This window comes from Peromyscus eremicus, chromosome 6 (genome assembly GCF_949786415.1).
Source record: "Peromyscus eremicus chromosome 6, PerEre_H2_v1, whole genome shotgun sequence".
In the NCBI taxonomy this organism is placed as follows: domain Eukaryota; kingdom Metazoa; phylum Chordata; class Mammalia; order Rodentia; family Cricetidae; genus Peromyscus; species Peromyscus eremicus.
This window is the reverse complement of record NC_081421.1, coordinates 102,427,385-102,440,291: the sequence shown is the minus strand read 5'-3', so window position 1 is coordinate 102,440,291 and position 12,907 is coordinate 102,427,385. Positions and strand designations below refer to the sequence as shown.

Here is a 12,907-nt window from a genome sequence, read left to right as displayed (position 1 = left end):
TGTGTAGCTAGGTGACTGGCCCCTGGAGTCCTCCTCCTTCTCTGGCTCCTAGCTCTCCCCTCCCTCTTCCCAGATTTCTCCTTCTATATATCCTCTCTGCTTGCCAGCCCTGCCTATCCTTTCTCCTGCCTTGCTATTGGCCAGTTCTTTATCAGATCATTGGATGTTTTGCACAGGCACAGTAACACAGCTTCACAGAGTTAAACAAATGCAACATAATCAAAAGTAACACACATTAAAATAATATTCTGCTGCATCTTGGGTGGGTACAGTTGTGCTGGAGATAGTTTTGCTGGAAGAGCAATGCTTGGCACCCCTGCATTAAAATCAAAGGAATCCCAGATGTGGAGGTCAGAGGGGGCAACATTGCTCACAGATGAGATCTGCAATTAGTGGCTGCCTCCTCTCCTGAGACTCTGTGTACCACACAGTTTCTGGTAACACCTGACATCCCACACCTCTACTGGCTGAAGATCTCATCATCCAATCTGAGATGCTATTCTATGAAAGGGAGGGAGAGAGAGAGGGAGAGGGAGAGGGAGAGGGAGAGGGAGAGAGAGAGAGAGAGAGAGAGAGAGAGAGAGAGAGAGAGAATATGAGAATATGAATTAAAAGAGTTATTGTGAGAAATTCTGTTTGAGGTTAAAAGTGAGGGGCTGGAGAGATGGCTCAGTAGTTTAAGATCATGTACTCTTGCAGAGGACCCATGTTGGTTCCCAGCACCCATGTCAGGCTACTCACAACTGCCTGTAACTCAGGCTCCAGGGAATGCTATCTATTAGCCTCCACTGGTCATGCATAGGTACAAATCCACACATATTCATGATTAATTTAAAAAAAATCTTTAAATGTAGTTGCAGCTGCCAAGTGCCTCATGGAGAGTAAGAGCAAAGCGGTTTTTGCAAGGGCCATCTAATAAGTGTAAATTCTCTAGGCTAGAAACTGAGGGAGAGACAGCCCCAGCCAACTGGAACCTGAGGAAAGCCGCAGGTGTAGCTCGTGTGTGCCAGATGCCAGCCAGCAAGTGTCAAGAAAAACAAGTTCATCTACAAGTTATCCCTGGACCTTGTTAAGCTCCCCAAATGAACTCCACACAGACCTTGTCTTATGAGGTATACAAGTTGGGCAAGACCTGGGAACCTGTGGTGGTTTGAAAGAAAATGGCCCCCAAAGGGAGTGGCACTGTTAGGGGGTGTAGTCTTGTTGGAGTAGGTGTGGCCTTGTTGGAGGAAGTGTGTCACTGCGGAGGCGGGCTTTGAGGTCTCATATATGCTCAAGCCATGTCCAGTGTCTCAGAACACTTCCTGTTGCCTACAAGATCTAGAACTCTCAGCTACTTCTCCAGCACCATGTCTGCCTGCACAGTGCCATGTCCCCCCATGATGATAAGGGACTGAACCTCTGAAACCATAAGCTGCCCCCTCAATGAAATGTTTTCCTTTATAAGAGTTGCCATGGTCATAGTGTCTCTTCACAGCAATAGAAACCCTCAGTAAGACAGGTCTTTTTAAACAGAGAAAACTTGAAGGGAAAGCCTGTAGTGCTGGAGAGATGGAGCAGTGGTTGAGAGTGTTGGTTCCCAGCACCGACATGGTGACTTACAGCCATCTGTAACTCCAGTTCCAGGAGCTCTGATCCCCTGCTCTGACTTTTGAGGGTACCAGGCACACACATGGTGCACATATACATACATACAAGCAGGCAAAACACTTACACTCACATTTTCAAAAACTCATAAAATAATAATAATAATAAAAACCTTAAAGGCCTGTGACAGCAGTAACTAGGCCCATTTGTGGGGCTTTATTTCAGTTGCCTTATATACCTTTTTCATGGAGAAAACATCATAGCATAAAATATAGATCAGCAATGCCACTGACTTCAGATTCTGTGACAAAGGTAGAAAATATGTCTACTGCACTAATTCTGCTGTGACTGCAAAGAGACGCTCAAGAGGACATGTGGCCACATCTGTTATTCATATGTACCATTCTTATTTCCATCTGGACCATATGTTTTCTGCCAATTTCTCCCACACATCTAGTATGGAGATAAATTAATTTAGCTATTAACATTTCAAGCTGGACTCAGCAAAAATATTTCATCTGTAATTGGGGAGGTGGAGGCAGGAGGATCATGAGTTTGAGGCCAGCTTGGGGATACAGAGTAAGATCCTGCCTAAAAAAAAATCTGCAAGGCCCTACAAGATGGCTCAGTGGGTAAAGGCTGCCAAACCTGGTGACCTTTCAATCCCCAGGATCCACACAATGGCAGGCGAAAGCTTTTACAAGTTGTTCTCTGGCCTCCCCACAGTCTGGTGGCACACACACACCCATGCTCACACATGCAAAATAAATTTTTAATTGAGAGACAGAAGATGTTGAGATTTACTGAACACACACACACACACACACACACACACACACACACACACACGTGTGGGTGAAAATATACCAACTCCACCCTCTGCCCTCCCCCGCCATCTAAGTTCTTTACTGATCTTGAGTTCAAAACAGCCCCTGTCAACACTTCCCTGAACATGACTGCACACCAGTGTTTTATGGCCACAGGCTATACAGACAGGACTTTTTTTTTTTAAAAAAACAATGTACCAAAACATTTTTTAATGAATTATAATTCAAGGGGAAGTCCGTTCATGACCTGTTTCGTAGCTACTGGGGGTCAGCCACCACTCTGTGCTCTGCCCTAAGTGCTGAGATTTGCAGGTGTGAGTCAACGTGCCCGGCTGATTACTTAATACACCTTCACTGTGACCCACAGCACTTGACAATGAATACAGAGCATCATTTCTTCAGTAAAGAAAAGTAAGTAGCCTTTTTTTCACTTGGGCTCTTGAGCTTATAAAGTTTTGTATTATTGTTTTATATCATTGTACACATGGTTATACCCTCTTTTCCTCCATTCTCTCTGAGGAGGAAGTTTTTCCGTTAAACATGGGCATGAGTTAAAACAGCAGCTTCTCAAATGATACCCAGGAAGACCAACGACATCGTTATCATATCTCTTTTAAAACTCCCTGGCATCTGGAATGGTGATGTCCACTGGAGGTCCCATGTTTAGCTATCACTCACTAATTTCATATTAGCTCTTTTGTACAGTCTCTCCCTGTGGTAGAAATGGCGTGGGAAGCATGTTACAGCACTGTTGTGTGCTGTGAAATTCAGATTCCCCCCTCCTGTTAGGATGATCCATCATCCCATTCCTTCTCCTAAGGAAAGCCACACACACGTTTCCTTCCTGCTGCTCAGCATGAGCTTCTACATTGTCGCAGCCTTAGACCGACCACGGGAGAAAACGAATCAGTTGGAAGGCCCCTCCCAACTGGACAGGTAGGTATTGCCAGTAGCCCTGACAACCAAACCAACCAAAACAGGAAGGAAACGCCCCTTGGGAAGGCTAAGTGTGTCAACCGTGACCTCAGGCGAGGCGAGGCTCCCAGAAAGGCTGAGCTTTGTGCTAGTCGCCCGTCAGGGAGCCACAAGGGTCTCTGAGCCATAGGCACCCTTTCTGATCTCTCTCTTGGAGCAGGGGAATGCCTGGTTACCCTTCCCTAGTGCAAATGCCTCCAGAAAGCAGTTTGGCAGAGTGGCTGGGACCGAGCCTTGCTCTGCTGTGTCCTTGATGAACGTGTTATTTCCCAGCCAGGGACGAGATTCCATCCTCTTCCCGCACAGGAGTCTAGTTCTCTTTCCTAGCTCACTCCCCAAGTATCATGGTGGCAGTCAGTGTCCGAGGGAGCGCCTTGACTCCTGTATGGTAAGGAGATGATCACGGAATGAAGGGCCGAATGTGAAACCTCTCTAACAAGTAGGACCCCAGAACATAATACTTTTTTTCCTGGTTCAAGTTTAGGATTAAATGAAGAGAAATTGGAAGGGTTCCAGAGGATAGTAATGAAAATGATTAAAGGGTTGATGATGAAAGCCTCGAGGACTTGGGATTACTTAGCCCGGAGAGGAGAAATCGGAGGGTGATTTAATGGTGATCTTCAAGTGCAGTATGCGGAGGGTTATTACAAGCATGGGAGCCAGCTGTTCCCCAGCTGTACCCACGGCTGAAAAAGGAAAGAACTAGAGTTTCAGGGAGGGATTTCACTTCGCCAGTGACAACCAGGGGATCTCAAGCAAACTCAAAAGGTGGAAAGGCATGAACGGGCGACATTTTAATGTCTGGAGTTTCTGCTAAGTCGGGTAGCAAGGGCTGATGGGGAAACTGTGGGCGATCACTAAACACTGAGAAAATTTGGAACTCTGAGGGGATGGATGGTGCTGCTGACCTTCACCTCGTGGGCTCCAGGATTTGGGGAGCTCAGGTTGAAATCCAGTGAGCTCTGACAGCACTCACTGGCTATGAGCCTCACTCCACCAAGGCTGGAGTCCTCGTGCGGCCTGTGGTGAGCAAGGAGAATCCCACCGCCACATGGCTCTGGTGACTCTCTTTCTGACCCTGTTTCCTGTCCATGCCTGGCAAAGGAGATGAGACTCCGGGGTCTTCAGGCATGGGAGGCAGGGGTTGTCCTGTGCCCCCGCGGGCTTCAGTTCATCGCCAACTCTCAGTTATCAGCAACTTTATTCTTAATAAAAGGACGCTTTTAAAAAAATGTTTTATTACAAAGCTTCTTTTAAAAAATGCTCAGCACGTTAACTCAAACTGGAGAGACAGACGTTAAGATGACAATTGGGGGCAAAGGCTGTGCCTTGCCATTTCAAAGTAACAGATACATCAACGCTCATTTTAACAACTGGCATAAATCCCCGCTAATTGGCTAATAAAAACAGATACAAATACAGAACATTGAAAGTAATAACCATTCAAGTGCTGGGCTTTTTACAAGACTGAAAAGAAAGAAAAGAAAATCCACTGCAAAGGGGTTTGCTCAAAGTATGTGTTAAAGTTTGTCATTATAAAAACAAACAAATCAGAAAATTAAGTGAGATGGACTGCCAATCACTAACAGCCAGAGTAGGTTTGGCTAACTGTTCAGCTCTATCAGACACTTCACAGGACAGAGGCCACCGTGTGTCACAGAGAAGCCACTCACTGGACAAGACAGCTCGGAAGGGCAGAAGGCTTCTTCTCATCTTGTTTTTATTCCAGACTCTTCCAGACCCATGAATTTCATTTAAAAGCTCAGAGCTAGCAAAATATACAAGGAAAATTAAAAATTTTTTTAAAAAAGTAAATTTAAAAATTCGAGTTACAAAAAAAAAAAAAAAAAAGAAGCAAACACAAGCTTGATCCTTTTGTACTGTTAAATAAAAACTTGAAGAAGGTAGGCAACTGAAGACGGAAACGGGGGTCTTCCACAATTCTCACGCCAGGATGCTGATGCCTGCTCCGGCCCCGGACTCGAGTTGCGCACGAACATGGCCAAGGTACTGTCCTTGCTGAAGGGTGACAGGTCTGCACAGAGGAGAAGTGCACACAGAGACCAGAAGCGACACCGCGCAGTGGGCAGGGCCTGCTAGCATTCTCGTGGGCTTTTTTTTTTTTCTTTTTTCTTTTTCAGAAACAACCGTTTTCGGCTTGCTTTTGGAAGTCGGGCGCTTGCAGGAGACAGGAGGGAGGGCTGGCAGTGACTGTCTCTGTGGGTCAGCGTCTCTAGCAGTGACCTCAGGGTAAAGATGCTGTCAGTGCTCCTTGGGGTCAGCCGGGCAAGCTGTGGAGACAGTGTGGGTTTTCAACAAGCTTCCATCTCCAGAAGAGGGCCTGGGGTCGCCGCCTTGGCTTTGCACGTTGGGAATGAGTTTCTTTTGCCACCTCAAGAAGGAACAAATGAAACGCTATTAATATGAATTTGCCACGGGCCTTTCAAGACTGTACCTTCTGTTACAGGCACCATGTCTGACCTATGCATTTAAAGGATCCATTTTCTCAAGGTCACATGGGCCAAGATGGATTGCCGGATACTAGCCAAACGACCCTCAAATACATCCCAGGGTAGGTACAGAAAGCTGAATTTCTACTTGGCTCTCTGTATATGTATGTGCAGAGTTATGACAGGATGTGTTTTTAAAGTGTTGGGTCTTGGTTAAACAAACTGACAAACAAAGCCATGTCTGAGAAAAACATCAGTAGGAGGAATGATCTAGACGTGAGTTGGAGAGGTGAGCAAGAGCCAGACCAGGGGAGGGCCTGTCATGCTGAAGTATTAGCTGGTTTTAGTTCACAGTAGGGAGCCACTGCGGGCTTCTACACAGGACTAGAACATTCCAAACCGCCAGCATGCTGCTAACTCCCACAGGACCAGCCCAACACACCCAGCCTGTGCTGTCCACTCTTACAGTCTAAGGTAAGGGGTGGAAGCGGCACGCTCCACTTCCACTCAAGATTTTAAGGTAGTCCCCTCCACAGCAAGGAAGACATTTAATGTTAGCCTACAACGAACACTCTGCAAGTCATTTAAAATAACTGTTTTTCAAAACAAAGAACCCCTAGTCCCCAAAGTTTTAATGACCTGAGATTTCACAGCGATTAAAGGTTAAAATGAAACACTGTAACAAGAGGAGACAGAGGCAAGCAAGGGCTCCATGGTTGTTCCGTCCTTCACCCGGGAGAGCACCAGTCTCCATCGCTTTGAACTTGAGGCAGAGGGGCAGAGTTCTGTGTCCCATCTGGAGCCTATGACAGCCTCAGACAAACCCAGCCCTCTGAGCTTCTGGCTGGTATATCCCCCTTACAAGGAGAGCGTTCCCCCAAAGACTAATTCTACGTGGGGGGCTCCCTCACACTTCCACTGAAGAGGAAAGGACTCAGAGCCATCAGGTGACAGACAGCAAGCTGTGGCCGTTTGAAAAGTAAAAACACAGCCTGGGTGACCAAGTGCTTTCCATAGGAGTGCGCAGTTCAGAGCAGGAGAGGGCACCTGCCACAAGCTGTGCTGAGGTGGGCTGGTGGGGAGCAGTCTTCTGTGCATGGGGGAGGGCGAGGCCGTGCGTGCGTGCATGGGGGAGGGTGAGGCAAGCTGTCCCCACAGACACCTGATCCAAACTGTGACGCAACTGTATCCCCGAGTAGCTACTGAGAAGTAAAACAACCCAAGAAAATTTAGCAGAAGAATACCCCGTTTGGTTGCAAACCTTTGTTATCAACTGAGCACGGTTCAGTCCTTCACACAAGGGGATCAAAGAGCTTCGAAAGGCCTTGCCTTTCCAATGAGAGAGGAGGAGGAGGACTGAAGTCTGGGTGGGCACCGACCCTGCAGGTCCTCCGTTTACCCTGTGCTTCCGCATGAAGGATGCTCAAAGGCTTGGTCCAAGCTATTCTTCCTGGGCAGTTTTCCTCTCAGTCTGTGACAGGAAACTATTATTTCTTAAGAACATAAGGCCCTCAAGTCCTAAGCTGCCAGCCTAGGCCAGACTGCTGGCCATAGGGAGCTGGGAGTGTCTTCTACTGTGGGAGGCAACCTATCTCTCTGTCCCCAACCCCAGGTGCAGGGGACTCAAAAAGTCATGCAATAGAAACAGCTTCTGTGGCCTTGCTAATGACCCCTATTCTAGAGTAGAGCCGGACCCCTACTCCTGCCTGCCTGCCTACAAGCTCCGCCTTAGACTCTGGTTCCTCCCTTATTGAGTTGGGCTCAGTAATAATATAATAGTCAAGACAAGCATGACTGCCTAGAGCATCATTTTCTTCAAGAACAAGATATAACTTACCAGGACAGAATCTCCCTGTCTCCTCACAGTCATTTTTTTCCTGCATGCTCATGCTTTGGCTCTACTTCACCAATCTGTTGCCTTACAACGCCCGCCCCCCCCCCCCCCCCCGACAAGTTGGCTGTCTTCAGAGGTCCCCTGCATGGCATCCTACCCCCCCGCCCCAGGTTGCATTCCTGTTGGGGAGCTGTCATTTAAAGGGGCGAGGAGGGTCCTCGACTGTCCCGGGGCCGCCCTGTTGAAATCCACAGGCACCAGGGCAGACCAACTCTTACACCCCATGGGAGAAATGGGGTCCTGAGTGTGGCGTTTTCCACATATCAAACGGGTCAAGTCAAGATTCTTTTGAAGAAACTACTGGCACCAAGCTCCAGAGATGGGAGACTTGCCACCGTCTGCAGTGGGGTTGGGCTGCTTGCTGGCAAGGGACGGGGCTCCACCCACCGAAGCCTTCCCGCACAATCAAAGCAGCAATTACCCAGCCCTCGGCTTCAGAGGGAGCCAGCAAGTCGCTCTTACAGATGTGAAGGCCAGTGCCCTGCCATGTGGCCATTAGTGCAGAGGGCTGACAGCAGCAGAGCCTACAACACCCCGAGCACTATGTCGGCTCTCCAATCCGACTCGACACCCCTCTACTCAGATGGAACCCAGACCCCTTTCTGGCTTATGAAGAGCCGGATGGAAAGGGCAACGCCGAAGATCCCTGGCAGGTGAACTGCACCGACCCTGAGAAACTGGGCCTCTGGCCTCGGCACAAAACTGAGGAAGATGGAGGGAGTGGGTAGGAGGCCCCTCCTCTGTGAAAACAAATGCAGAGTTCTATGAAAGGCCTGGAGGCTTGGCCAGCCCAGCCTCTTCCCCCGGCTATCGTCTGATGGAGGAGGCTGGCACCCCTGGCCACCTGGGCTTGGCAGCTGTAAATGCTAAGGCAGGGATAGCAAGGCGGGTCTCCACAAACAAAATGCAAACTCTCCTACCCTTTACAGCGTGCTCAGAACTGGTGAGCACACAAAAGCACTGGACTGGGGCAAGATTCACCTCCCTCCCCCACGTCCCCACCTCCTTCCACTTCAGCCTAAATGCCACCAGCAGGAAGTAGGGGCCTGAATGTGTTTTCAGTCATGACATCATCTTTGGGGAGAGAGTATCAGAAATGAGTTTTGTGAGGGGTGCAAAGAGGTTTTAATGGCAAGAACTGCCTTGCGGCAACACACCCCAGCCCTCCTGCCAGCATCCCGCTGTTCTCTCTCGGCCTGTTATGGCGGCGGCGGGGTCTGATGTGTGTGGAGGGTGGCTGTGCAGGATTCCGGGGCAGGAAGCAAGCACGGCCCAGCGGTCTAGTCCTGTCTTTCTGCAGAGGAGACTGAGGCAGACGATGACCTGACTGGCCCAAGGTGACCCCTGTAAGGGCAGCTGGGCCATTTCTCCAAGCATTCTACTTCTGCTGGGTCATCTCCTTATTGCCTTCAAGGTGACTGTGGCTGCCGGGAGCCTGGCACTGGGTCAAACTTTACACAAACAGTGTCACATCGCGGGGACCGTGCCGTGTGTTCTCACTTATTTCTAGAGGAGGAAACCATGGCCCAGGAGGTGACAAACTTGCCCCATGTCACCCAACCCATGGTGCAGAAAACGCTTCTGGGCCCGCCACACACTTTTACCACCATACTTTGCAACTAAATGATCCTTTATTTTCTTTACCCCTCCGACCTCGTCTGTCCATCTGTCTGCCCATCACTAGGCAACATCACCTTTATCCTGGCAGTGTGTTCTACATCTAGAATATCGTAGCTTGGCCCAACCCAAGATGCCATGCTGTTGGAAAGCAAACCAGTAAAGAGACCCGAGATCATCAGTCCACGATGAAACTCCAATCCCCCGAGAGTGTGTGCTGACCCGTGGAGCCAGGCTGTGGCTCCGCGGCAGTGAGACAACCTGGGGTTTGGGAAAAGGAAAACTGGAAATGGGTAGTCAGGGAGCTTGACCCTGAATCCGCCCTCAGTTGCACATTCAAGACTGGTCCATCGCTAACCACAGAGCTGTGTGTGTGTGTGTGGGGGGGGGGGGGTCAGGAAGGGGTCCGTAGCCCTGGCTTTGGACTCAGGTTAGATCAAGGCCGAGTCCCAGGGTGCAGCTTTCCCTTTGTGCTGGTCACCAGGGACTGCGACCAGTTAACTAAACTGTGATGGCTATCAAGGTGACTTGGGGCAGGCCTGAGACCCACTGCCAAAGACTGCAGGGGAGTTTCTGTCTTCAATGCATACAATACGGATCAGCCTGACCTGTGAGGACGCCTGTCCTGAGGGGAGGCTGCAGCCCCAGTGACTCCTGGATCCTCAATCCACAGACACATTTGGGGCATGCTCCAAAGCAGTGCTTCCCAACCTTCCTAGTGCTGCGACACAACCCTTTAAAACAGTCCCTCATGTGGTGGTGACCCAAAACCATAAAATTATTTTCATTGCTACGACACAACTTTGAGTTTTCTACTGTTATGAATCATAATGTAACTAACTGATATGCGGGATATTTGGTATGCGACCCTTGTGAAAGGGTCATTTGACGCCCAGAGGGGTCGCGAACCCACAGGTTGGGAGCTGCTGCTCCAGAGAAAGGCTCTGCATTAAGAGGACATCCAGGGCCCGTTTTATTGCTGTGGACTGGAAGCCCCGCTTGTAAGGGCCGTACCTCGTCCACACTTCTGTCCTCTTGACAGAAGTTCACGGAGAGAGGGCAGAGGGGACTCAGGCTCTTATAAAAACACGGCAGCAGATCCGTGGACATGTGTTTCCTTCTCAGACTGGGAACCTTTTGCTTCTACACGGCCTTGTGACAGGGATAAGACCCTGAGAACAGACAGTTGTCAGTCGGCTGCCACCCAGCCTCCGCAATCATGACCTTGGTTTACTCAGGAAGTCATTGCTGTGTGCCAAGCCCTGGTTCCTCATGAGTAAGAAGCAGGTGGCAACCTGCCCTTGCTCCCAGTGTGTGGACGGATGAAGGCAGAAACAAGGGAATTACTGGTGCGCCTCAGTTACTGCCTTGGGATTAAAAATGCATGCGTAAACTCCATTCCGCTGCTCAGTGGGTACTGTGGTAGGGCAACAACCTTGGGTTCCTCAGCTCCCCAAAAGGCTGAGGATGTGGGGTACACAGGCTGAGAACAAGAGGGTTGAGAATACTCAGGCTGAGAGTGTGAGGATGGGGATACTCAGGCTGAGAGTGTGAGGATGAGGATACTCAGGCTGAGAGTGTGAGGATACTCTGAGAGTGTGAGGATGGGAAACTCAGGCTGAGAGTGTGAGGATGAGGATATTCAGGCTGAGAGTGTGGGGATACTCAGGCTGAGAGTGTGGGGATGAGGATACTCAGGCTGAGAGTGTGGGGATACTCAGACTGAGAGTGTGGGGATACTCAGGCTGAGAGTGTGGGGATACTCAGGCTGAGAGTGTGGGGATGGGGATACTCAGGCTGAGAGTGTGGGGATACTCAGGCTGACCAACAGAGAACCAACACAGAGGAATCAAGATGATACCATTTACAGATTTTCTGGTATAAAATAAAGAGCAACAGGGAATTTCTGGGTACAGAATGTCTTCTAAAACAGTGGTCTCGGGCATGCAGAGTATACTGAAGAACTCAGCGGCTATCAAGCCTGAGCTGATTTAAAACCAAAACTGTGAGCAATTTTGCTTTGGGCTTTTCTGTCACGTGGTGTATGAAGGCACGAAGTCTCCCTGCTACAGCTCCAGGTGCCTAGGCAGGAGAGCAGTGACAGTATACCTCAGGCACAGAGGACAGGGGAGGGGTCAGGACATCACAAGAAGACACAGTGATGCCATAAAATTCATGCAGAAACCCAACACATTTTGCTTCTAAACAGCACCCGTGTACCTCTAAGTCCAGGGCCTTCACTTTTGACTTTTAGTATTCAGATAAATTCATTTTTTTAATGTTCCAATCTCTGCAGCATGACAAAAGGCACATATTCCTGGTAGAGGAGAATCATTCCATATTGCAAAGAAAGTTACAGAAAAATTAGAGACAGCAATTAAAAATGGTCCTGTATTACTTGGAGTCCTTGACAGTAACGCTAAACTACCACACTCCTTGCAGTGTGTTATATACTATAGTACACACTCTGTGGATGGATGGCATGGGGTACTAAGACATAACTTTCAGTGCATCATGTGGAAGGCAGAATTATACTTACAGCCGTGTGTGTGTGTGTGTGTGTGTGTGTGTGTGCGTGTGCGTGTGCGTGTGTGTGTGTGTGTGTGTGAGTGTTGGCTTACATGCATGTCTCCTCATCACCCATGTTCCTGGTGCCCGACAGAGGCCAGAAGAGGGTGCTGGGTTCCTGTAACTGGAGTTACAGGTGGTTGTGAGCTGCTATGTGGATGATGAATATCAAACGCAGATCCTCTGGGTGAGCATCCAGTGCTCTTACCTGCTGAGCTCTCTCCGGCCCCCGTAAGTCCTTTATAAAAAGCCCACATTTGGAACTGTGGGTACTGTACAGTGGTAGAGTCTATTGTCTTAGAGTTTCTGTTGCTGTGATAAAACAATGTAGGAGTAAGGGGTTTATTTCATTTTACACTTCCTAAGTGCAGTTCATCCTCAAAGGCAGCGATGGGAGGGACCGATGCAGAAGTGTTGCTTAGCAGCTTGCTCCTCCTGGCTTGCTCAGCCTGCTTTCTTATACAACCCAGGACCGCCTGTCCAGGGGAGGCACCACTCACCATGTGTGGGCCCTCCCACACCATCACTACTTAGGAAAATGCTCTGTAGGCTTGCCTACAAGCCACTCTTATGGAAACATTTTCTCGGTTCCGATTCCTTTTTCTCAGGCATCTCTAGCTTATGTCAAGTTGACAGAAAAACCTAACCAGGATGCCTACTGTGCACAAGGTCCTGGATTCTACCCTGAGTACCACACACATACAAACTCCTACATTCTCATATTTAAAGAGAGAACTCCAGGTTTCTGAAAACTCTGTTACTCAGAAGGTGGCATTTTCCAAAGTTCTAGAAAAGGATTCGATTAAAATTTGTCTAAAATAGCCCTTTATCATGTTATTTTGGTGCATAGATGGGACTGCAATTCATAGGTTTGGGACAATTCTAGAGGTTATGTTATCTCAAGGGAGTTTTAGTGAGCGTCTTGTGCATCTCTTCATCCCCAGTAAAAGATTTTCAATATTTATTTCTTGTATATGGGTGCTTCGTCT

At 48.8% G+C, this 12,907-nt stretch overlaps 1 protein-coding gene across 14 annotated transcripts in view; it reads right to left on the bottom strand.

Moving 5' to 3' along the window:
• Positions 1 to 5,250: 5,250 nt before the first annotated feature.
• Lef1 (lymphoid enhancer binding factor 1) overlaps positions 5,251 to 12,907 on the bottom strand; it is a 112,222-nt gene continuing 104,565 nt past the window's right edge. For 13 of the 14 annotated variants that reach the window (XM_059266232.1, XM_059266233.1, XM_059266234.1 and 10 more), the window contains one exon: positions 5,251 to 5,781. In XM_059266232.1, the coding sequence (XP_059122215.1) occupies positions 5,702 to 5,781 (80 nt within the window). In that variant the 3' untranslated portion in view covers positions 5,251 to 5,701. The remainder of the gene's footprint in view (positions 5,782 to 12,907) is intronic. The other variant, XM_059266235.1, reaches the window with a different exon arrangement.